This window comes from Parambassis ranga, chromosome 24 (genome assembly GCF_900634625.1).
Source record: "Parambassis ranga chromosome 24, fParRan2.1, whole genome shotgun sequence".
Classification (NCBI taxonomy): Eukaryota; Metazoa; Chordata; class Actinopteri; family Ambassidae; genus Parambassis; species Parambassis ranga.
Genome location: NC_041043.1, coordinates 12,093,302 through 12,120,343, shown reverse-complemented (window position 1 = coordinate 12,120,343; position 27,042 = coordinate 12,093,302). Strand labels below are relative to the sequence as shown.

At 39.8% G+C, this 27,042-nt stretch overlaps 1 protein-coding gene across 3 annotated transcripts in view; it reads right to left on the bottom strand.

Moving 5' to 3' along the window:
• The window catches only part of LOC114428658 (uncharacterized), a 28,645-nt gene continuing 1,603 nt past the window's right edge, over nucleotides 1–27,042 (bottom strand). Inside the window, exons 1-4 of one of the 3 annotated variants that reach the window (XM_028397260.1) lie at nucleotides 16,260–16,396; nucleotides 12,672–12,722; nucleotides 11,286–11,377; nucleotides 1–11,167 (exon numbers count right to left, since the gene is read on the bottom strand). In XM_028397260.1, the coding sequence (XP_028253061.1) occupies nucleotides 532–11,139 (10,608 nt within the window). In that variant the 5' untranslated portion in view covers nucleotides 11,140–11,167; nucleotides 11,286–11,377; nucleotides 12,672–12,722; nucleotides 16,260–16,396 and the 3' untranslated portion in view covers nucleotides 1–531. Of the gene's footprint in view, nucleotides 11,168–11,285; nucleotides 11,378–12,671; nucleotides 12,723–16,259; nucleotides 16,397–17,865; nucleotides 27,036–27,042 lie in introns of those variants that run through there. The other 2 variants (XM_028397262.1, XM_028397261.1) reach the window with 2 other exon arrangements.

Below are 27,042 nucleotides of genomic sequence, written 5' to 3'. Positions count from 1 at the left end.
CATGTTTTCAGAAACAGAATTTATTATAGGTCAATAAAAAAGGTTATGAAACTTATTTTTCACCACATTAGTCTAATAATAATCAGCTTTCCTGTACTCATGAGGTGCAAGAAACTAGAAGCTTTCAAATGATATACAAAATGCAATGAGTAACACAGAAGGATTTACAATACATTTACATTATATTTTCTGCTGCATATTATAAAAATAATCAAAGGTTTTTTGAAAGAAAAACAATCAATAGAAAAATATATACAACGATGACTGTAATGGAAAAAAACCAATAATAACCCAGAATGAAAAAAAACGAATACAGAATATTGCTGCTTTTACCTGCTTGCAGGAGAAAGCTGCAAGTACATTAACAATGGTACATTTTGGTCAATCCTACCCAAATTTTCTCATGTAAATATTTTTACATCAACAGAAAATACACACCCCCTAAAGATCTGAGATCATATTGCAGTCAGGTACTGCTTGTCTACTCCCACTGATGTGTCTAGTGTAAACACGTGCCTCTTTTGTAGACAATTATGGATCATATTCCCCTTTAATGGTCACAATATTTGCGTTTGAATGATCTTCGGAGGAGCCAAGGTCAACCAGCATATCTTCTTGCTCCTCTTCGATAGAAATATTCACAGCATTCTCAGACATAGGTATCACTTGAACTGGTATGAACCCTGTCACTGGGGCAAAATATGTGGCGGCTGATCCTGCATTCATGGTGCCCACAATGTTAGAACATGGTGGTAGCATTCCAAATCCTTCAGATTCAGCTGTCGATGGGGCAAAGAGGAAATACTGGAAATTCTCTGTCTCTGACCCCACATCGACATAACATGTCTCCTCTTTAACCTGTAGGTTTCCTGGAAGAAGATTATCACACATCTCCATGTTTATGTCATCACCAGTGAAGTCATCATTTTCACTGATGTCATCACTGGAAGAAGAGAGGGGCCAACAATAGCTCGGCATTTCCAATGCCTGTTTGTGACTTTTATTTTTTTTTCTGTGTGATTTTTTAGGAGATGTTTCATGCTCTGGTTTATGAAACACAAACGGTAACTTGAAGACTGTATCTTCACCACCAGATTTATTTTTCCACTTCCTCGCTGCAATTCTGAATCTGCTTGCAGTTTCTAGAGAAAATTCCCATTTCCTGTGATGTTGTGAGCTAAGATCGAAGTTATGATCCAGGATGTCATACAAGGTGCTGGGGAAATAGTGACTTACTTTCTTAGATATAAATTTTTGAATCTCCAATATTACAGGTATTGTCAGGAGGTTCAAGTCCAGTTTTTCTTTGTTTTCTGATTTTGATGTCACATCCAAGTCCAGACCTATTTCACTGCAAAGAGGATATAGTTTTTCAACACTCAAATGACTTGCCATATTATCACTCAGTGCAGCTTTTTTGTGTTTTTGTACTTTTTGTCTTTTGATTGCTTTCTTCCTTTCAATTTTCAGTGCATCCTCTGAAGAAGGTGTGGGGCTCCTTGTTTGTAAGACAAAAACTTCATCAAACCAGCTAGGAGTGTCAGGGCAGAACTGAGAGGGATGTATGTTCAAGTTCTGCACATCCAAGTGGAAGTTGTGTGCAAGGACATCACCAAGAATTTTCTGTTTTTTGCCAGACAGTGTTTTGGCAAAAGAACAAACCTCCCTGATAGTTGTCCATGTCAATAAATCCATGTCAAGGCTTTCTTTTGGGTGGTCTTTGTCCACACACAGGTTTAAACCTATGTTTTCACAGTGAGGATACAATCTCAATAAGGCCTCTGATGCTGGGAAATCAGAAACTAGGTCCATAACAGGTTTTTGTGTTGTGCAGTCAGCAGATATGATGTCAGTTTTGGTGTGTGCATCATAATGAAAGATGTGATCTGGATTAGACTCATCCTGACGAAATGCATAATTTCTGTCTTGATAGCATTTAGGGCAACATGGAGCATTTCCCACTACGGATTTGGGGTCAGGGATTTCAAAAGCATGGTTTCTTTTAAGGGTCGTGGCCTTTTTTGCCTTCATAGCTACAACGTTTTTCATGAGCTCCTGTGCATAGGCGCTTCGATGTAGCTCTCCCCTCAAGTTTAGGTCAAAATTATACTCCAGTATCTCAGTCATAAAATCTTTCTTGGAAGACACCAGTGCTTTGGCAAAAGTCTGAAGTTCAATCATGATGCCATTGGTCAGCAACTTTGGGTCAAGATCTCGTTTTTCTCCAGATCCTATGTTAAAATCAATGCCCAACTTCTTACATCTGGAATAAGAATACAAAGGGCAATGTTCTCCATGAACTGAGAGGATCTGCCAAACACGATTAGCTCGCAATGTCCACAGGAATGAATCACGGTCATGTTCTTCTGCGTCAATGAGCCTACTGAAATTATGGTCTTTTACAGCTTGAGTTAGAACAGCACTGTGTTCTCCTTCATTGGGTTTGGGCTGGCATGGCAGTTGTTGGAGAACTATAGGGTCACTGTGCAAGTGCAACGGCGTCACATGACATGAAATGGTCGCTAGATTCACTGTGTCATTTGCAGCAGGAATTTGAGCAAGAATGTTTTGAAACAGCTCACAATCTACGCTGGGCAAATCAAGATCAAAGTTATGTCTGAGGATATCAAAACAAATGTCGTCAAATGTTCCACACAGCTTTTCTGCAAAGGCTGCCACTTCGGTCATTGCTCCTTTAGTGAGTCTGTGGATGTGAAGTTTTTTATTGTGTTGACTGTTGCCAACATTTAGCTTCATCCCAATGTCCTTACAGAAGGGATAGGGATCCACACTTGAAGTTGTTTGAGCCTGTGAAACTGGTTTAGTTTTGACATGTGGATCAGGCCCAGCAGGTGAATCAGCTTTAGTGTGAGGATGAGCTTCAGCAGACAATGGATCAGGAAGTTCAAAAACCTCTTTTGAGAATTTGACGGCATCCTCACAACTTTGAAGCTCTCTTAGTTTTTTCATCAGTTCACATGTAAACACATCTTCATGGTGTACCCTGCCCAGGCATAGGTCAAAGTTGTTTTCAAGAATTTTCATGATGAAGTCTGGCTGGGATGAACTCATTGCTATAGCAAATTGTGCAACTCTGAATAGGACAGAATGTGTAAAAATGTCAGCACTGAGGTTTTGCTTAGGCATAAATCCAACATTGAATTCCAGATAAACTTTCTTGTTGAAGAACTGACAGTGATCTTTACACTGGTCAAAGAGGATTTTCTTTACACGATTAGCACGCAACTTCCACATGTTGCTTTCTGGTCCTATTTCTTCTTGTATCATGCCACATTCATCTGGTGCAGTTGTTGGAAGGAGCATCTGTTGTTCATGTGCTTGTTGTTTGTCATCAGACTGACTTGCAAATTGTGGGTCCACATTCATTTCAGAATGTGTTGCATCGTGTAAATGATCCTCATCTGCCCAGTTTTCAGAATCTGTGTTTTGATCACTATCTACATTGCTTTGCAGCATGACTCTTTCCTTTGTTCCATGCACAATGAGTTTTTTTTTCTTCACTGCTTCCTTTTTCTCACTTCTCTGCATGTTAAGACTTGATTGTTTCAGATTTTGAAGCTTTCTAGCCTTTGGATGAAACACATAAATGTGTTTGAACCAGGCAAGGTCTCCGTCAAATGGAAACTGATAGAACATCAACACTTCACAACTGGGTATGTCTTCCAAATTTAAGTTGAAGTTGTGTTCAATGATAGTAAGTAGAATGTTCCTTCTTGTTCCACTCAGTTTTTTGGCAAAAGTAAACACCTCATACAGAGCTGCACTGGTTATTTCACAGGTTTTAAGTTTTTCTTTTGGGTGGCATTCGTCCACATACAGGCTTAAACCAATTTCTCTGCAATGACCTCTTAAAGTTGGAAAAAAAAACTCTATTGCAGGGTATTGGTTTGTACAGTTTGCATCAGCAGAGACAGGGTCAGTCATGGCATGTAAATGATGCTGAAGCATGTCATGTTGCTCAAAAGCATCTGCAAGAAGCATCTGGTTTCTGACTTGGGTACACATACAGTGTGGAGTAAGTTTTTTTATGTGTTCTGAAAAACTGATTTTTAACAGGTTTAGAGTGCTGCTGGCTTTTCTTGACTTGATTAAGCTAAATTCATGCCAGAGTTGTTTTCCAAAGGCACTACGAAGGTGCACAGTATTCAGATTCAGATCAAAATTATACTCCAGTATGTCAGTCATGAAATCTGTTGTGGATGACATCAGCCACGAGGCAAAAGTGTGAAGTTCAACCATGAGGCCATTGGTCAGAAACTTGCGGTCAAGGTTTTGTTTTACTCCGGATCCAATGTTGAAATCAATGCCCAACTTCTTACATCTTGAGTAAGAATACAGTGGACAATGTTCTTCATGAACTGAGAGGATTTGCTTAATACGATTAGATCGTAGTTTCCACAGAATTGAATTAAAGTCATTTTGTTGATCAGTATCATTGGTCCTGCTTACATTGTGGTCTGTAACAGACTGCTCAGAAGGAGTGTAGTTTGCATCCAAATCTGAAGTGGTCTGGTAATGCAGCTGATTTAGCACAGATGGATGGTTTATGTGTTTGTGGGTGGGTACACAGTATTGTAGATTCACTATGTCATTTGCAGCAGGAATGTGCCTAAGAATGTTTTGAAACAGGTCAGAGTCTACACTTTGCAAATCAAGATCAAAGTTGTGTCTGAGGATATCAAAACAAATCTGCTCAAATGATCCACATAGCTTTTCTGCAAAGATTGTGATTTCGGTCATTGCTCCTTTAGTCAGTTTGTTGATGTGGAGTTTTTGATTTGGCTGACCATCGCTAACATATAGCTGCAAACCAATGTCCTTACAGAAGGGATAGGGATCCACACTTTTCTGTTGAGTTTGAGTTCCATCTTCAGCATGTGAGCCAGGTTCAGCATTAAAGTGTGAATCAAGAGGAAGATCATATGAGCCTGTTCCTGTCATGCAGCTGAATTCAAGGTTTCCCTCATCCATGATCTGATTTTCCATATCTGCTGCTGACATTGGAACAGGAAGTTCAAACACCTCTTTTGAGAATTTGACAGCATCCTCACAGTTCTGAAGCTCTCTTGCTTGTGTCATCATTTCACATGTAAAAACATGTTTATGGTGTGCACTCTGTAGGCCAAGGTCAAAGTTGTTTTCAAGAATGTCCATGATGAATTCTGACTTTGATGAATTCATTGCTAAGGCAAAAAGAGCAACTCTGAACAGATAAGAATATATCAGTTGGTCAGGATGGAGGTTCTGCTTTGGTGCAAATCCAACATCAAATTCTAGATACTTTCGCTTAAGACACTTCAAAAAGTCATGGTGTTTCATTTGAAGAATTTGTTTTACGCGTTTAGAACGCAACCTCCACATGTTGATCATTGATCCCATTTCTTCCCGTTTCATGTCACATTCATTTGGTGCAGTTTTTTGAAGGAGCATCTGTTGTTCATGTCCTTGGTGCCTGCTTTTATCAAACTGACTTGCAAATGGTGGGACCCCATTTATTTCAGAATTTGTTGCATCCTGTAAGTGATCCTCATCTGCCCAGTTTTCAGAATCTCTGGTTTCTTCAGATTCTACGTCACTTTGCAGCATGACTGTTTCCTGCTTTCCCTGTTTCCCTTGTTGCTTTACTGCTTCCTTCACATCACTTCTCTGGTCAAGACACCATTCTTTCCCATTTGGACATGTTACTGACCTTTCTTGAACAACATAAACTTTATGAAACCAGGCAAGACTTCCATCAAATGGGTCATGTTTGAAATGTGGCGTAAAACGCTTGGAAGGTTTCAGCAGGTCAAAGTTGAGGTTGTGGTCAAGGATATCTAGAACAATCCTGAATCTTGTTCCACATAGTCTTTTGACAAAAGAAAACAGCTCTAACATAGCTGCAGCAGTTATTTCATGCGTTTTAAGTTTTTCGTTTGGATGGTTGTTGTCCAAACAGAGGTTTAAACCTACTTTACTGCACTCACGGTAGCAGCTGAAGAAGGAATCTGATGTTTGGAATGTAGAGACTGGCTCCATTACATGTCTTTGATTTGTAGAGTCTGCATTACCAGAATCTGTGGCAGTGATGACATGCAGATTATGATGAAACATGTCATATGGCTGAAAAACATCCCTAAAAAGCATCTGGTTTCTGTCTTGGTAACACTTGGAGCAATGTGGAGTGTATTGCTTTATGCATCCTGGGCCAGGGATCTCGATTGGGCTTTTTTTAAGAGAAACTGAGAGCCGTTTTCTCTTAATTTTCATAAACTGACTCCAAAGTTCTTCTGCATAGGCACTGCGAAGGGGCTCAGTGTTCAGATTTAGATCAAAATTATACTCCATTACCTCAGCCATGAAATCTGTTTCAGATGACAGCAGTGCTGAGGCAAAAGTGTGAAGTTCAACCATGACTCCATTGGTCAACAACTTTGGATCAAGATTTTTTTTAATTCCAGATCCGACATTAAAATCAATGCCCAATTTCTTACATCTTGAGTAAGAAAACAAAGGGCAGAGTTCTTCATGAGCTGAGAGGATTCGCTGAATACGATTAGATCGCAGCTTCCACAGCACTAAATTGATGCCATGTTGTTGTTCGGTGTCAGCAGACATCCTTCTGTTTTGTTCTGTGGGTGCCTGAGTAGGAGAAGCATTGTTTGCTTCCAAGTCTGTATTGCTTTGGTATTGCAGTTCTTTGAGTACAGATGGATCCCATATGTTACATTTCCAATCCTTATAGTTGGATGGTACATAGCATGCTAGATTCACTACGTCATTTGCAGCAGGAATGCGCCTAAGAATGTTTTGAAAGAGGTCAGAGTCTACACTTTGCAAATCAAGATCAAAGTTGTGTCTGAGGATATCAAAACAAATCTGCTCAAATGATCCACATAGCTTTTCTGCAAAGATTATGATTTCGGTCATTGCTCCTTTAGTCAGTTTGTTGATGTGGAGTTTTTGATTTGGCCGACCGTCGCTTACATATAGCTTCAGACCAATGTCCTTACAGAAGGGATAGGGATCCACACATTTCTGTTGAGTTGTTCCATCTTCAGCATGTGAGCCAGGCTCAGCATCAAAGTGTGAATCAAGAGGAACATCATATGTTCCTGTTCCTGTCATACAGCTGAGTTCAAGATTTCCCTCATCAACAATCTGATATTCCATATCTTCTGATGACATTGGAACAGGAAGTTCGAACACCTCTTTTGAGAATTTGACAGCATCCTCACAGTTTTGAAGCTCTCTTGCCCTTTTCATCATTTCACATGAAAAAACATGTTTATGGTATGCACTCTGTAGGCCAAGGTCAAAGTTGTTTTCAAGAATGTCCATGATGAATTCTGACTTTGATGAATTCATTGCTAAGGCAAATCGAGCAACTCTGAGGAGAGAAACATTTCTAAATTTGTCAGGATGGAAGTTCTGCTTTGGTGTAAATCCAACATTGAATTCTAGACAGACTGTCATGTTCTTATTTATCCTCTCTATCCTCTCATGCTTACTCATTTCAAAGAGGATTTGTTTTACACGTTTGGCACGCAACTTCCACATGTTGCTCTGCAATCCAATTCCTTCTTCTTCTAGGTCACATTCATTTGTTGGAGTTGCTGGAAGGAGAATCTGTTGTTCAGAATTTGGTGTGTTGTGTATGTCATCCTCATCTACCCAGTTCTCTGAATCTGTGGTTTCATCAGTTTCACTATCACTTTCCAGCAGTGCTCTTTCCTTTTTTCTTTGCATCATCAGTATTCTTTTCCTTACTGCTTTCTTTCTGTCAATCCCCTGCATTTCAAGAGTCCAGGTTTTCTTTATGGCATGTTTACTAAACAGTTGATCAATACCATAAACTTCATTAAACCAGGCAAGGCCTCCGTCAAATGGGTCATGTTTGAAATGCGGAAATAAGTGCTTGAAAGGTTTCTGCAGGTCAAAGTTGAAGTTGTGAACAAGGATATCTAGAATAATCCTGGGTCCTGTTCCACACAGTCTTTTGGCAAAAGAAAACAACTCCAACATAGCTGCAGCAGTTATTTCATGTGTTTTAAGTTTTTCGTTTGGATGGTTGTTGTCCAAACAGAGGTTTAAACCTACTTTACTACACTCACGGTAGCAACTGAAGAAGGAATCTGATGCCTGGAATGCAGAGATTGGGTCCATTACATGTCTTTGATTTGTAGAGTCTGCATTACCAGAGTCTGTGTCAGTGATTATGTGCAGATTACGATGAAACATGACATTTGGCCCATAAACATCCTTAAGAAGCATCTGGTTTCTGTCTTGGCAACACTTGGAGCAATGTGGAGTATATTCCTTTATGCATCCTGGGCCAGGGATCTTGAACAGGCTTTTTTTGACGGGGACTGAGAACCTTTTTACCTTAATTTTCATAAACTGACTCCAAAGTTCTTCTGCATAGGCACTGCGAAGATGCTCTGTGTTCAGATTTAGATCAAAATTATACTCCAATACCTCAGTCATGAAATCTGGTTCGGATGACAGCAGTGCTGAGGCAAAAGTGTGAAGTTCAACCATGACTCCATTGGTCAACAACATTGGATCAAGATTTTTTTTAATTCCAGATCCGACATTAAAATCAATGCCCAATTTCTTACATCTTGAGTAAGAAAACAGGGGGCAATGTTCATGAGCTGAGAGGATTCGCTGAATACAATTAGATCGCAGTTTCCACAGCAATAAATTGATGTCATGTTGTTGTTCGTTGTCATTAGACATTGTTCTGTTTTGTTCCGTGGGTGCCTGGGTAGGACAAGCATTGTTTGCTTCCAAGTCTGAATTGCTTTGGTATTGCAGTTCTTTGAGTACAGATGCATCCCTTACATTATGTTTACGATCCTTATAGTTGGATGGTACATAGCATGCTAGATTCACTACGTCATTTGCAGCAGGAATGCGCCTAAGAATGTTTTGAAAGAGGTCAGAGTCTACACTTTGCAAATCAAGATCAAAGTTGTGTCTGAGGATATCAAAACAAATCTGCTCAAATGATCCACATAGCTTTTCTGCAAAGATTATGATTTCGGTCATTGCTCCTTTAGTCAGTTTGTTGATGTGGAGTTTTTGATTTGGCCGACCGTCGCTTACATATAGCTTCAGACCAATGTCCTTACAGAAGGGATAGGGATCCACACTTTCCTGTTGAGTTGTTCCCTCTTCAGCATGTGAGCCAGGCTCAGCATCAAAGTGTGAATCAAGAGGAACATCATATGTTCCTGTTCCTGTCATGCAGCTGAGTTCAAGATTTCCCTCATCAACAATCTGATATTCCATATCTTCTGATGACATTGGAACAGGAAGTTTAAACACCTGTTTTGAGAATTTGACAGCATCCTCACAGTTCTGAAGATCTCTTGTTCGTGTCATCATTTCACATGAAAAAACATGTTTATGGTATGCACTCTGTAGGCCAAGGTCAAAGTTGTTTTCAAGAATGTCCATGATGAATTCTGACTTTGATGAATTCATTGCTAAGGCAAAATGAGCAACTCTGAACAGACAAAAATATTTCAGTTGGTCAGGATGGAGGTTCTGCTTTGGTGCAAATCCAACATCGAATTCTAGATACTTTTGCCTCCTACAATAATCCGGCAATAACCCACGGTTACTCATTTGAAGGAGAATTTGATTTACACGTTTAGAACGAAACTTCCACATGTTGAACATTGATCCCATTTCATCTGGGATCGTGTCACATTCATTTGGTGCAGTTGTTGGTAGTAGCATCTGTTGTTCATCTTGACTTGTAAATGGTGGGACCACATTTATTTCAGATTTTCGTGTGTTGCTTAGGTCATCCTCATCTGTCCAGTTCTCTGAATCTGTGGTATTATCAGTTTCTACATCACTTTGCAGCATGACTATGTCTCTTTGTATCTGCAGTTGTTTTTGCCTTACTGCTTCCTTCACATCACTTCTCTGGTTAGCAAGACACATTTTTTTCCTGTTAGGAAGTTCTTCTGGTCTGTCCTGAAAAGCATAAGCTTCAGTGAAGTGTGACGTTAAAGTTGTAGGAATGTATGTTTGATTTTCATTGTATGAACCATTACTTGTGGCAAGGAGAGATTCCTGGAAAAGGTTCTCTTCTCTTTTTAAATAAGACTTTCTCTTTTTAGTTACTTCCTCATGACTTAGTGGGGCCTCTAAATTGGTCTCTCCTGGTGTTTGTGGTCGTTTTAAGGGGTTTGTCTGAATTGAAAATGGTTCATTTTCAAACTGTGTACCCAATTTGGCACTGGCAACGGCAAATTGTTTTCTCCTTTTCAGCAGATGTAATATTGTGGACCAAACTAGTTTTTGTCCCTGCTGACTTTTGACATCAAGTTCAAAATTATAATCCAAGACATCAAGAACAATGGAGCTGTAGGATGCATTCAGCAGTGTACTGAAGTCTACAAGTTCTAACATGACTGCTTTTGTCAACAAATCCGGATCCAGGTGCTGTTGTGACTCAAGGTCAAAACTCAAACCAATCTCTTCACAATAGGGAAATAAGAGTGCACAAGCATCTGCTTTCATGTCTTCTGTTGCACCCAACCACTCCATTTGATCTTCATCACTGTCATCAGCATGGAATCCATCCACCTTTTTTGTTTTGGCTTCATCTTCTCCATAATCAGTCTCCATTAGCTCCTGTAAACTGTCAGACTGGTGTTCTGCAGATCCCACATTCTGTCCATGTTCAATACTGTTTGTACATGAAGGCACACTCAATGTATCAAAAAGAGGAAAAGCTTTGTGTTTGTTTTGAAGAGGTGTTCTGATAAGGTCTTCGAGTTTAAGCAGAATGCGTTTTGTAAAATCAGCCCGTTGTTGTTCGTTTTCTAATCCAAGGTCAAAATTCTTCTCTAAAATGTTTGTGATCAAATGCCTTTTACTCTCCTTAACTGTTTTTGCAAAATCACAGACCTCTAGAACAACACCATTTGTCAGTAGTCCTACATCCTTTTTTTTCTTTGTGGTGGATCCAACATTAAAATCCAAGCCTATCTTATTGCTACAAAGAAATGGTTCTGGGTTTTTTGAATACTTCCTTACATGCATGATGCGCCATTGCCATACGGTGTTGGCAAAAATCCCTTTTCTGTTCAGATTGCAGGGGTCCATTTTGTCCATCTTCAAGAAGCCTGTCAATATTGAATCCCTGTATTTAGCAAAAAAAGAAAAGAAAAAGAAAACACTTAAAGAATAAAGCCCTTTACCATTGTCCACAACATTGTTTACAAATTTGTAAAGATGTTGTGTTTAAGCTTGTTACAAACCTTGTAAAGCTTAGCCAAATCTTGCTCCAACATGTCTGGCCTTCAGTCTTTGCATACTACATGGGTGTTTATCCAACTGATGATAGAGTGGCCTGGATACAAAATGAAACAGTTTAAAAAACTGGGAATTCCTACATGTGATATTTCCTTGGGACTATGAAATCAGCTACATTTAAGCCCAAACTCACTTGATATCACAAATGGATATTCTTGCCTTATCAATTTAAGACTACTTAATTTAAGAAAACATTATATACAATTAACTTTATTAGGTTTGTATAGTTGTGTACTTCAGAGATGGATTATTTAACAGGTTCACCAGACCAGGGCAAGGGGCCCAAGTGCTCAGGGGGCCCAGAAGCCCAAGCCTGTGCACTACTATTCAGCAGACCAATATTTTTCCTACTATCTCTACTAAGTTATCCATCCTGATATATTTATGCAACCCTGTAGCCAAGTAAAATTGGTTCTATTATGTGACCCTCAATCATATAAAATGAGATGTTTCTGAGTTTTTTTCTGTCTGGGTCCAAGAGCCCATTAACTCATACATCCCTGATGTACTTTGCCCATTTATCAAACAGAATGGCGTTTGAATTCCAAATCAGAGATTTGTGAATTCATTCACAGAAAAAAATGTAATTTGTTATTATACTAGTGGCTTAGGCTGATGTTAGCCTTAGAAACACAATAAAACCTGCATGGCTTCTGTTGCATGTAGGAATCTGGTATGCGATACACAACTATAGGGCCCTCAATCATATAGCATGAGCTGTTTCTGAGTTTTTTTATTTTGGGGTCCAAGGGCCCACTAACTCATATTCCACCTCGGATGAGCTTTACCTTGCCCATTTATCAAACAAAATGGATTTTGAACTCTAATTCACAAATTTGTGAATGCATTCACAGAAAAAGGATATTTTGTCATTATAGTAGTGGCTTGGGTTAAGGCCTAAAAAAAAACACAAAAAACCTGCATGGCCTCTGTTGCATGTAGGTATCTGGCGATTGCCGCATAGGACTAACTTTTCCCATAGAATCAGAAAATTCATTAAATTTGTTTCCTATCTATATATAGTGGGGTTATCATAATTGCTGCAAATCTGATTGAGACATGGAGTGTCAGGATTTACCTCCATGTGACCTGGAGGTTACATTGCATGATGAATGCCACAAAACAACTTGGTACAGGAAAGCTGAGACATTTGACATCAATAATCCTACAAATGAGCACTGGCTTGGTGATCAGGAGTACTATTGGATAAGATACGTTCCATTTGTCTACATCATGAGAAGATGCATCTATGTGAATATTAAAGCCATCAACAAGTTTGTGTAAATCCAACAACAACAACAACAACAACAACAAAAGGAACTTGTAATAACCTGTTGTTGATCCGGTGTATCTGGACGTCTCCCAGGTTTCTTCTTCTGGCTCTACAATAAGAGTGGTAATAGTTGAATACCGTTAATCTGGGATAGGCTGTTCCATACTCCACAAGAACAGAAAACTTTTTTCTTACTCTATGCCCTGAGAAGAAAATGACATCACTTTGTTCTCGGAACACTTGTTCAACAGCTTTCGCAGCTTGTTCTTGCTTGTTTCATGGCAAAACCTCAATAAAACAAACACAACCGGCCATGCTACATTCTTTAAAAGGATCATTATATTTATAACACAGGTAATGTATCTTCCGTTCCCGTACCAGGGCTCTAGAGTGCGACCATTTTGGGCGCACATGCGACCTAATTTCTCAAAGGTGCAACCAAAAAATATCAGAGGTCGCACCGGTACGACCAGCTGTAAGAGGGAGATACATTCTCCGCGACTCTCAAAAGTCTCCAGCAACAGACACACATCAGGCCCATATCGTGGTCTCAACCAATCAGAGACGGTGAAGGGCGGGACCTCCGTGTGTGTATCTTTGAAAACGTGTCTGCTGCGGTCAGCAGAGACCGAAAATTCAGAAGAAGAACGCAGACATATGCTGCGCAGAGCTGATGCTGTGTGCTAAAGCTTGTTCCATACTGCACGAGAACAGAGAGATCTGTTCATGTTACCGAGGTGACAAGAACAAAGTCTGTTTCGGCCCGGACTTTTTAAAACGTGTGTGCAGAACTCATACGGCCCTCTCACTGTAGCGCGCAGCGCGCGCACGCACAGGCAGACAGGGTTTAAAGACGTTTTGCTGCAGAAACCGCAGTTTAAGTGAACATGTGCGGAGGAGGAAGAGTTGTTGCTACTATGCGGGTTTTGCTAATTTGCTGTTGACCTGAATGAGTGATGATAACGAGCCGGTAATGTTCGAAGAAGGGGGGGCGTGACGTGCTCGCAGCATTATAACAGACTGAACAACAGGTCTGATGGACAGTGTTATCTGACCTGTGTGGTTCATCCATGAAGGCTGAGTTACTCTGACTGACAGCAGTCAGCTGGTTTTAAGCAGTTATAGAACATGGTTACATGACGAACGCCCATTTAAAAAGTATTGTTATTATCCTGCTATAGTGGACCATTGTCTGCCAGTATGATATATGCATACAGCTAAAACTGTGACAGACAGAATGAAGAGTCTGTCAGCTGGAGCCCAGCTTTAGAAAGAGAGGAGACACAGGAGAAACAGAGGAAGAGAGGTGAGGAAGATGAGAGAAGAGATACTGTAGCTGCATTAGAAAAGTGTTGAAGAAAACAAAATATATATATCAATCACAACTATTAAATAAATAAAGGTGTATATAATTTAAATAATTTTTAATTCCCATTGGCAGATAGATAAGTGAGGAGTGACTGCCAGAAAATACAGAGAGAACGCAAACAGGGAAATGAAGAGTGCTGTATGAACTTTGAATCTTCATTATGGATTTCTGACAGGCAGACTTGTTGGCTAGTTTGTCCATAATTTGAATAAGTACTATCAGTACATGTATTTATTTATTTTTATTTACCTGTGTTCATTAAACAGGGTCCAAAGTCAGTTTAGGATGATATGTGATTATTAAGCCCGTTCATATTTCCTAGACATCAATTTTTGGACCTCAGTATTTCTAAAACTTTGGCTACAGCCCTGTGAGGCCTGTCAGGTAAACAGTAGATGTAGCTGCAGATGATGAGAGAAGATGAAAAGAACTTCTGCATTAAGATAGGTGTCAAGTTAAGGCCTGATCCATAAAATATATGGACAGCATTTAAAAAACAAACTGCTGTGTGATGCGGTGCACCTAACTTTTGTGCCGGTGCACCCAAGAAAAAAAGGTTAGGCGCACCGGTGCAACCAGTGCAAAACGTTAGTCTAGAGCCCTGCGTACTATTCGCCAGTCTGCGCAATATATGACGGTACATATTGCTAATTGTAGTGACCATTGGATTGACACTACTTTTCATGATGCATCGTGGGAACATTGAGGGTCCGATATGGGGTCTACAATTTCTTACCACAAATTCGGACAGCACTATAAAATGGTGGAGGCACTATAGGGTCATATCTGGTGAATACAGAGTGATTTTGGACACAGACTCCACACAGGTTAAACAAACTGTCTGCCAGACCTATTGTCCAATCCCTTATCATGCTACAAGCACACATATGCCCACCTCCCTGAACATTATCAGCTTGTTATCATCCCTCATTCAGGTAAACAGACAACATTCACATAAACACTAGGGTTGGGTGGTATCCAAATTTTGCACCGTCAAATGCCCTCCTGGGGCTGAGTGTGTCTGACTATGGTGGGGAGGTTGAAGCAGGAAAGATTAACAAATAACAGTAGTAGTAACATACAGACTACAAAGAGTAGTAATTTAGTTCTTTATTATTACATCGTTTTGACCCGATTATTTTTTGCGCTGAAATTAATTACACACTGACGGCGTTTTGAATCAAGTGCATCTGCACAATATTATAGCTCTGGATTTCAGAAAAATATACCCTCATCTAGTGATATCAGCACAAAACCTGTTGTAGCAGAATGAGGCTACACTCTGTGTGTTAGCTAGCCAATGAGTCAAGTCTGTGCCTATTATAATGGGAAATGGCAAGATCCCAGAGTGCCATTTGGTATGTCTTGTCTGCTTTAGTGGCACATACCACTATCAAAGTGCTATGTGCTGATCTCAAAGTGCCATGTCTGGCTGTTTTGGTAGTATGTGCCACTCTGTGTATGTGACTTTATAACTTGGGCAGTCTGCTCTAGCACTATGCACCACTCATATGGTGCACGTACAGATCTTAAAGTGTCATCGCTGACTGTTTTAGTGGTATGTGCCGCTTTGTGGCTCATATGCCTCTGTTATTTCTGGGATGTTTTGGACTTTAATACTGCTGTAGCACAACGTATCACTCATACAGTGGTATGCATGGATATTAGAGTGGGATGTACCGATCTAAAGTGTCATCTGTTTTAGTGTTGCTTTGTTGCTCCATGCCACTGTTTTTAAGTGGCATGCCACTGGTAGTTCAATGTGGTGGTTGTACTTAACACGCCCATGTTACCTATAGTCACAACTTATCATCGGTAGATGACACTTATATAAATAATAAAATAAATATAATAAATAAAGCATGGTATTTCACTGCGAAACTCTGGTATAGTGAAGAATACACAAGCACAGACAGACACACCTGTATAACGGCGAACAGAGCAAAGGAGATATATGCATGTAAAGCGGAGTAAAATAAGAGAGGCATGTGACCCACAAAGCGGCACACTTTAAGATCGGTACGTAAACTAAATGAGTGGCACATGGTGATAGAGTAGACTGCCCAAGTAATAAAGTCCAAAACAATCAATAAATGCTATTAAAACATCCCCTAAAAACAGAGCATATCACACATCGATAGTGGTATGTGCCACTAAAGCAGACGAGACTGATTATAATGGCGTGCAAGCTAACTTCATATAATGATTTTCTCATGTATTACGACGGTGACCACCACTTCTAAAATTCGTACCATGAGTGCTGTAAGTATGTTTTACCTTAAGTCGGCTGTGAGCAGTCGACAGTATCACCCACAGTCTTCACAATTATTTGCGTTATTCCAAACTACGTCTTTGTGCCACACAACGATTCTCAAACCCGTGAAAGAAAAAACATTTGGCTAACAGGAAATGACAACAGCGCCTAAACCTATTCTTCTTTTAGGTTTATTGGCGGTTGGCAGCCAAATTCCGCCACCTACCGGACTGGAGTGTGAACAGGAGATTCGCGCATGGACTTCAAAATAAATGTCTCATGCCACTTTTATTTCAAATGTACTTATTTACTTGTAAATACTTACTTATTTAAATGTAGGAGTTTTTTTGTTATTTTAACGACTGCTCCTCATCCTAAATGCAGACAAAAGGCAATCACTCAAGACAGATTTCAGGGTTTAAATAAAGAAATAAATCTCTATCTCCACTGCAAGCCATGAAACCGCGGTGCCGTTATGCTACACAGCCTCACCTTTGAATGCTGTATTCATTAAAGTGGGACATTTCCCTTACCCTGAAAGTGCAGGGGTAAAAAAAAATGGGCTTCAAGGCGACAGTGTCCAGCATCACGCTACATTTAAGCTCTGCCTTCTAAAACATGATTAACGTTTCAGTTCATTTACCTGTTGCAGAGGAATCTGACTCCTGAAGAAGGGAGGAAATGATCCAGCAGCCGGGGTGGGTGTGAACTGGAAATGGGCGTCTCCAGCTGCACAGTCCGGCTCTAAGCAAAGCACTTCCATACATAAAAACTCCTACCTAAAGTATGTTTATTGTTGATCTAATAAAAGTTCATCCTATAAAATATATATGAAACAGTATATAAGTGGTATAACAACTATCAAAAATATAAATAATAAAGGCAAACATACAAAACCGCTAACTGGGAATTAACTTGAAGGATGAGTGAAATGCAAACCCATACTTTAATAAAATCACACCTGCTTACATCTAGTAACATCATCAAACCTTTGTAACTGATTAACTGATTAACATCATCCAGAATTATTCTTTCAACAAAATTGAATTAAATAATTAAGAATTATTAACCTTTAAATGATGACACCTGATGAGAAGCCTGATCTGTAGGGGGCAGAATTTCTCACTCACTCTCCTTCATATAGTCCCATGAGCACACAGAGCTGCACATATGCTGCTCGGTTTCCTGCACATGCTCAGACAGTGTAATCAGATATAAAACAATAACTCCTCTTAGAGGGTGGCTCCCTTATTCATTTGTAGCCTACCTTAGTAGACTTTTATTTTGAAAACCTTGGAAAACTTACAAAACAGTCTCATTAACAGTCTTCACTCATATCATTTAATACAAGAGCATGCTCTATTATTGATTCAACCCCAGTTACTGCTCTCCATTTTTAACACATCTATGTAATAGAGGATTTCCTATGAATTGTAGCATGTATCTGTAATTAATTCATTTGCTGAAGCTGGTCTCCAAGGCAATAAGAGTAGTGCACCACCTGCAGGCCAATTACAGTATTACAACAACAGCTGTACTTGAACAATCATCCTATCTGACTAAAATTATGTTTTTTAAACAGACAACACAAATGAAAACGATGGCCATCTGCATGTTTTCAGAAACAGAATTTAATATAGGTCAATACAAAGGTTATGAGACTTATTTTCACCACGTTAGGCTAATAATAACCAGCTTTCCTTTACTTATGAGGTGCAATGTACTAGAAGGTTTCAAAATAATATACAAAATGCAATGAGTAATACAGAAGGATTTAAAATACATTTTCAGCTACATATTATAAAAAAATAATCAGAAGTTTTCACACCTTTTTCAAAAGAACAACAATCAGTAGAAAAATATATACAATGATGCTTGCAGGAGAAAGCTGCAAGTACCTTAACAATGGTACATTTTGGTCAATCCCACCCATTCTTTCAGCCTCTGAACCCAGATTTAATTATTTTTTACATCAACAGAAAATACACACCCCTTAAAGATCTGAGATCATATTGCAGTCAGGTACTGCTTATCTACTCCCACTGATGTGTCTAGTGTAAACACGTGCTTCTTTTGCAGACAATTACGGATCATATTCTTCTTTAATGGTCACTTCAATTTCTGCGTTTGAGTGATCTTTGGAGGAGCCAAGGTCAACCAGCATATCTTCTTGCTCCTCTTTGATAGATATATTCACAGGATTATGAGACATAGGTATCACTTGAACTGGTATGAACCCTGTCACTGGGACAAAATATGTGGTGGCCGTTCCTGCAGTCATGGGACCTACAATGTTAGAACATGGTGGTAGCATTCTAAAGCCTTCAGATGCTGTCGGTGGGGCAAAGAGGAAATACTGGACATTCTCTGTCTCTGACCCTGAGACTGATTTAGTCATCAAGGTATTTTCACAAGATCCTGCAGATTTACTTTGACCCAGATGTGTAACACCCACAATGTTTGGCTCTGCTGTTGCTTCAACAGTCCGACCCATATCTGGTTTCACATCGACATAACATGTCTCCTCTTTAACCTGTAAGTTTCCTGGAAGAAGATTATCACACATCTCCATCTTTATGTCATGATGTGTTTGGGTCCCAACACCAGTGACGCCATCATTTTTAAATATGACATCACTGGGAGGAGAGAGGTGCCAGGTGCCTGAACAGCTCTGCATTTCCAACGCCTGTTTGTGACTTTTATTTTTTTTTCTGTGCGGTTTTTTGCGGTGTTTCTTATCAAACACAAACGGTAACTCGAAGACTGTATCTTCACCACCAGATTTATTTTTCCATTTCTTGAGTGCAATTCTGAATCTGCTTGCAGTTTCTAGAGAAAATTCCCATTTCCTGTGATGTTGTGATCTAAGATCGAAGTTATAATCCAGGATGTCATACAAAAAGCCGGGGAAATACTCTATGTGTTTCTTAGATATAAATTTTTGTATCTCCAATATTACAGGTATTGTCAGGAGGTTCAAGTCCAGTTTTACTTTGTTTTCTGATTTTGATGTCACATCCAAGTCCAGACCTATTTCACTGCAAAGAGGATATAGTTTTTCAACACTGAAATGACTTGCCATATTATCACTCAGTGCAGCTTTTTTGTGTTTTTGTAATTTTTGTCTTTTGATTGCTTTCTTCCTTTCAATTTTCAGTGCATCCTCTGAAGAAGGTGTGGGACTCCTTGTTTGTAAGACAAAAACTTCATCAAACCAGCTAGGAGTGTCAGGGCAGAACTGGGAGGGATGTATGTTCAAGTTCTGCACATCCAAGTGGAAGTTGTGTGCAAGGACATCACCAAGAATTTTCTGTTTTTTTCCAGACAGTGTTTTGGCAAAAGAACAAACCTCCCTGATAGTTGTCCATGTCAATAAATCCATGTCAAGGCTTTCTTTTGGGTGGTCTTTGTCCACACACAGGTTTAAACCTATGTTTTCACAGTGAGGATACAATCTCAATAAGGCCTCCGATGCTGGGAAATCAGAAACTAGGTCCATAACAGGTTTTTGTGTTGTGCAGTCAGCAGATATGGTGTCAGTTTTGGTGTGTGCATCATAATGAAAGATGTGATCTGGATTAGACTCATCCTGACGAAATGCATAATTTCTGTCTTGATAGCATTTAGGGCAACATGGAGCATTTCCCACTACGGATTTGGGGTCAGGGATTTCGAAAGCATGGTTTCTTTTAAGGGTCGTGGCCCTTTTTGCTTTCATAGCTACAACGTTTTTCATGAGCTCCTGTGCATAGGCGCTTCGATGTAGCTCTCCCCTCAAGTTTAGGTCAAAATTAAACTCCAGTATCTCAGTCATAAAATCTTTCTTGGAAGACACCAGTGCTTTGGCAAAAGTCTGAAGTTCAATCATGATGCCATTGGTCAGCAACTTTGGGTCAAGATCTCGTTTTTCTCCAGATCCTATGTTAAAATCAATGCCCAACTTCTTACATCTGGAATAAGAATACAAAGGGCAATGTTCTCCATGAACTGAGAGGATCTGCCGAACACGATTAGCTCGCAATGTCCACAGGAATGAATCACGGTCATGTTCTTCTGCGTCAATGACCCTACTGAAATTATGGTCTTTTACAGCTTGAGTTAAAACAGCACTGTGTCCTCCTTCATTGGGTTTGGGCTGGCATGGCAGTTGTTGGAGAACTATAGGGTCACTGTGCAAGTGCAATGGCGTCACATGACATGAAATGGTCGCTAGATTCACTGTGTCATTTGCAGCAGGAATTTGAGCAAGAATGTTTTGAAACAGCTCACAATCTATGCTGGGCAAATCAAGATCAAAGTTATGTCTGAGGATATCAAAACAAATGTCGTCAAATGTTCCACACAGCTTTTCTGCAAAGGCTGCCACTTCGGTCATTGCTCCTTTAGTGAGTCTGTGGATGTGAAGTTTTTTATTGGGTTGACTGTTGCCAACATTTAGCTTCATCCCAATGTCCTTACAGAAGGGATAGGGATCCACACTTGTTGAAGTTGTTTGAGCCTGTGAAACTGGTTTAGTTTTGACATGTGGATCAGGCCCAGCAGGTGAATCAGCTTTAGTGTGAGGATGAGCTTCAGCAGACAATGGATCGGGAAGTTCAAAAACCTCTTTTGAGAATTTGACGGCATCCTCACAACTTTGAAGCTCTCTTAGTTTTTTCATCAGTTCACATGTAAACACATCTTCATGGTGTACCCTGCCCAGGCATAGGTCAAAGTTGTTTTCAAGAATTTTCATGATAAAGTCTGGCTGGGATGAACTCATTGCTAAAGCAAATTGTGCAACTTTGAATAGGACAGAATGAGTCAAAATGTCAGCACTGAGGTTTTGCTTAGGCATAAATCCAACATTGAATTCCAGATAAACTTTCTTGTTGAAGAACTGACAGTGATCTTTACACTGGTCAAAGAGGATTTTCTTTACACGATTAGCACGCAACTTCCACATGTTGCTTTCTGGTCCTATTTCTTCTTGTATCATGCCACATTCATCTGGTGCAGTTGTTGGAAGGAGCATCTGTTGTTCATGTGCTTGTTGTTTGCTGTCATCAGACTGACTTGCAAATGGTGGGGCTACATTTATTTCAGAATTTGGTGTGTTGTGTAGGTCATCCTCATCTGCCCCGTTCTCTGAATCTGTGGTTTCATCAGTTTCACTATCACTTTCCAGCAGTGCTCTTTCCTTTTTTCTTTGCATCATCAGTATTCTTTTCCTTACTGCTTTCTTTCTGTCACTCCCCTGCATGTCAAGAGTCCAGGTTTTCTTAATGGCATGTTTACTAAACAGTTGATCAATCGCATAAACTTCATTAAACCAGGCAAGGCCTCCCTCAAATGGTTTATGTTTGAAATGAGGAACAAAATTATTGGAAGGTTTCCGCAGGTCAAAGTTGAAGTTGTGGACAAGGATATCTAGAAAAATCCTGAGTCCTGTTCCACACACTCTTTTGGCAAAAGACAATAGCTCTAACATAGCTGCAGCAGTTATTTCATGTGTTTTAAGTTTTTCTTTTGGATGGTTGTTGAACAAACAGAGGTTTAAACCCACTTTACTGCACTCACGGTAGCAGCTGAAGAAGGAATCTGATGCCTGGAATGTAGAGATTGGGTCCATTACATGTCTTTGATTTGTAGAGTCTGCATTACCAGAGTCTGTGTCAGTGATGACATGCAGATTATGATGAAACATGTCATTTGGCTCAAAAACATCCTTAAAAAGCATCTGGTTTCTGTCTTGGCAACACTTGGAGCAATGTGGAGTATATTCCTTTATGCATCCTGGGCCAGGGATCTTGAACAGGCTTTTTTTGACGGGGACTGAGAACCTTTTTACCTTAATTTTCATAAACTGTCTCCAAAGTTCTTCTGCATAGGCACTGCGAAGATGCTCAGTGTTCAGATTTAGATCAAAATTATACTCCAATACCTCAGTCATGAAATCTGTTGCAGATGACAGCAGTGCTGAGGCAAAAGTGTGAAGTTCAACCATGACTCCATTGGTCAACAACTTTGGATCCAGATTTTTTTTAATTCCAGATCCGACATTAAAATCAATGCCCAATTTCTTACATCTTGAGTAAGAAAACAGAGGGCAATGTTCTTCATGACCTGAGAGGATTCGATGAATACGATTAGATCGCAGTTTCCACAGCACTAAATCGATGCCATGTTGTTGTTCGGTGTCAGCAGACATCCTCCTGTTTTGTTCTGTGGGTGCCCGGGGAGGACAAACACAGTTTTCTTCCAAGTCTGTATTGTTTTGGTATTGCAGTTCTTTGAGTACAGATGCATCCCTTACATTACGCTTACTGTCCTTATAGTGGGAGGGTACATAGCATGCTAGATTCACTACTTCATTTGCAGCAGGAATGCGCCTAAGAATGTTTTGAAAGAGGTCAGAGTCTACACTTTGCAAATCAAGATCAAAGTTGTGTCTGAGGATATCAAAACAAATCTGCTCAAATGTTCCACATAGCTTTTCCGCAAAGATTGTGATTTCGGTCATTGCTCCTTTAGTCAGTTTGTTGATGTGGAGTTTTTGATTTGGCCGACCGTCGCTTACATATAGCTTCAGACCAATGTCCTTACAGAAAGGATATTGATCCACACTTTCCTGTTGAGTTGTTCCCTCTTCAACATGTGAGCCAGGCTCAGCATCAAAGTGTGAATCAAGAGAAACATCATATGTTCCTGTTCCTGTCATGCAGCTGAGTTCAAGATTTCCCTCATCAACAATCTGATATTCCATATCTTCTGATGACATTGGAACAGGAAGTTCAAACACCTCTTTTGAGAATTTGACAGCATCCTCACAGTTCTGAAGCTCTCTTGTTTGTGTCATCATTTCACATGAAAAAACATGTTTATGGTATGCACTCTGTAGGCCAAGGTCAAAGTTGTTTTCAAGAATGTCCATGATGAATTCTGACTTTGATGAATTCATTGCTAAGGCAAAAAGAGCAACTTTGTACAGACAAAAATATTTCAGTTGGTCAGGATGGAGGTTCTGTTTCGGAGCAAATCCAACATTGAATTCTAGATACTTTAGCTTCCAAGCATTGTCTTTCATCAAAAGGTCATGTTGTTTCATTTGAAGGAGGATTTGTTTTACACGTTTGGAACGCAACTTCCACATGTTGATCACTGATCCCATTTCATCTTGTATCATGTCACATTCATTTGTTGGAGTTGTTGGAAAGAGCATCTCTTTTTCATGTGCTTGCTGTTTGCTGTCATCAAACTGACTTGTAAATGGTGGGACCACATTAATTTCAGAATTTGGTGTGTTGCGTAGGTCATCCTCATCTGTCCAGTTCTCTGAATCTGTGGTTTCATCAGTTTTTACATCACTTTCCAGCAGGGTTTTTTCCTTTTGTCTTTGCATCATCAGTATTCTTTTCCTTACTGCTTTCTTTCTGTCACTCCCCTGCATGTCAAGAGTCCACGTTTTCTTTATGGGATGTTTACGAAACTGTTGATCAATCGCATAAACTTCATTAAACCAGGCAAGGCCTCCCTCAAATGGTTTATGTTTGAAATGCAGAACAAAACGCTTGGAAGGTTTGGGCGGGTCACAGTTGAAGTTGTGAACAAGGATATCTAGAACAATCCTGGGTCCTGTTCCACACAGTCTTTTGGCAAAAGAAAATAGCTCTAACATAGCTGCAGCAGTTATTTCATGTGTTTTAAGTTTTTCTTTTGGATGGTTGTTGAACAAACGGAGGTTTAAACCTACTTTACTGCACTCACGGTAGCAGCTGAAGAAGGAATCTGATGTCTGGAATGTAGAGATTGGGTCCATTACATGTCTTTGATTTGTAGAGTCTGCATTACCAGAGTCTGTGTCAGTGATGACATGCAGATTATGATGAAACATGTCATTTGGCTCAAAAACATCCTTAAAAAGCATGTGGTTTCTGTCTTGGCAACACTTGGAGCAATGTGGAGTATATTCCTTTATGCATCCTGGGCCAGGGATTTGGATCGGGAGTTTTTTAAGAGGGACTGATCGCCTTTTTGTCTTAATTTTCATAAACTGACTCAAAAGTTCTTCTGCATAGGCACTGCGAAGATGCTCAGTGTTCAGATTTAGATCAAAATTATACTCCAATACCTCAGTCATGAAATCTGTTGCAGATGACAGCAGTGCTGAGGCAAAAGTGTGAAGTTCAACCATGACTCCATTGGTCAACAACTTTGGATCCAGATTTTTTTTAATTCCAGATCCGACATTAAAATCAATGCCCAATTTCTTACATCTTGAGTATGAAAACAGAGGGCAATGTTCTTCATGACCTGAGAGGATTCGATGAATACGATTAGATCGCAGTTTCCACAGCACTAAATCGATGCCATGTTGTTGTTCGGTGTCAGCAGACATCCTTCTGTTTTGTTCTGTGGGTGCCCGGGGAGGACAAACACAGTTTTCTTCCAAGTCTGTATTGTTTTGGTATTGCAGTTCTTTGACTACAGATGCATCCCTTACGTTACGTTTGCTGTCCTTATAGTGGGAGGGTACATAGCATGCTAGATTCACTACGTCATTTGCAGCAGGAATGCGCCTAAGAATGTTTTGAAAGAGGTCAGAGTCTACACTTTGCAAATCAAGATCAAAGTTGTGTCTGAGGATATCAAAACAAATCTGCTCAAATGTTCCACATAGCTTTTCCGCAAAGATTGTGATTTCGGTCATTGCTCCTTTAGTCAGTTTGTTGATGTGGAGTTTTTGATTTGGCTGACCGTCGCTTACATATAGCTTCAGACCAATGTCCTTACAGAAGGGATAGGGATTCACACTTTCCTGTTGAGTTGTTCCATCTTCAGCATGTGAGCCAGGCTCAGCATCAAAGTGTGAATCAAGAGGAACATCATATGTTCCTGTTCCTGTCATGCAGCTGAGTTCAAGATTTCCCTCATCCACAATCTGATATTCCATATCTTCTGATGACATTGGAACAGGAAGTTCAAACATCTCTTTTGAGAATTTGACAGCATCCTCACAGTTTTGAAGCTCTCTTGCTCGTGTCATCATTTCACATGAAAAAACATGTTTATGGTATGCACTCTGTAGGCCAAGGTCAAAGTTGTTTTCAAGAATGTCCATGATGAATTCTGACTTTGATGAATTCATTGCTAAGGCAAAATAAGCAACTTTGTACAGACCAGAATATTTCAGTTGGCCAGGATGGAGGGTTTGCTTTGGTGCAAATCCAACATTGAATTCTAGATTTAGACTCCTACTCTTCAAAAACTCATTGCGCTTTATTTGAAGAAGAATTTGTTTTACACGTTTAGCACGCAACTTCCACATGTTGATCATTGATTCCATTTCATCTTGTATCATGTCACATTCATTTGTTGGAGTTGTTGGAACGAGCATCTGTTGTTCATCTCCTTGCTGCTTGCTTTTATCAAACTGACTTGTAAATGGGGGGACCACATTTATTTCAGAATTTGTTGTGTTGTGTAGGTCATCCTCATCTGTCCAGTTCTCTGAATCTGTGGTTTCATCACTTTCTACATCACTTTGCAGCATGACTGTTTCTCTTTGTATCTGCAGTCGTTTTTGACACATTTTTTTCCTGCTAGGAAGTTCTTCCGACGTGTCCTGAAAAGCATAGGCTTCGGTGAAGTGTGACGTTGAAGTTGGAGGAATGTATATTTGATTTTCATCTTTGAGATGACTGCTGTCATCAGACTGACTGGAAAATGGTTGATCTGTGTTTGTAGTAGATTCCTGGAAAAGGTTCTCTTCTCTTTTTAAATCAGACTTTCTCCTTTTAGTTACTTCCTCGTTATGATTTAGTGAGGCCTCTAAACAGGACTGTCGTGGTCGTTTTAAGGGGTTTGTCTGAATTGAAAATGGTTCATTTTCAAACTGTGGACCCAATTTGGCACTGGTAACGGCAAATTGTTTTCTCCTTTTCAGCAGATGTAATATTGAGGACCAAATTTGTTTTTGTCCCTGCTGACTTTTGACATCAAGTTCAAAATTATAATCTAAGACATCAAGAACAATGGAGCTGTAGGATGCATCCAGCAGTGTACTGAAGTCTACAAGTTCTAACATGACTGCTTTCGTCAACAAATCCGGATCAAGGTGCTGTTGTGACTCAAGGTCAAAACTCAAACCAATCTCTTCACAATAGGGAAATAAGAGTGCACAAGCATCTGCTTTCATGTCTTCTGTTGCACCTAACCACTCCATTTGATCTTCATCACTGTCATCAGCATGGAATCCATCCACCTTTTCTGTTTTGGCTTCATCTTCTCCATAATCAGTCTCCATCAGCTCCTGTAAACTGTCAGACTGGTGCTCTGCAGATCCCACATTCTGTCCATTTTCAATACTGTTTGTAAATGAAGGCACACTCAATGTATCAAAAAGAGGAAAAGCTTTGTGTTTGTTTTGAAGAGGTGTTCTGATAAGGTCTTTGAGTTTAAGCAGAATGTGTTTTGTAAAATCAGCCCGTTGTTGTTCGTTTTCTAATCCAAGATCAAAATTCTTCTCTAAAATGTTTGTGATCAAATGCCTTTTACTCTCCTTAACTGTTTTTGCAAAATCACAGACCTCCAGAACAACACCATTTGTCAGTAGTCCTACATCCTTTTTTTTCTTTGTGGTGGATCCAACATTAAAATCCAAGCCTATCTTATTGCTACAAAGAAATGGTTCTGGGTTTCTTGAATACTTCCTTACATGCATGATGCGCCATTGCCACACGGTGTTGGCAAAAATCCCTCTTCTGTTCGGATTGCATTCCATTTTGTCCATCTTCAACGAGCCAGTCAATATTCAATCCCTGTATT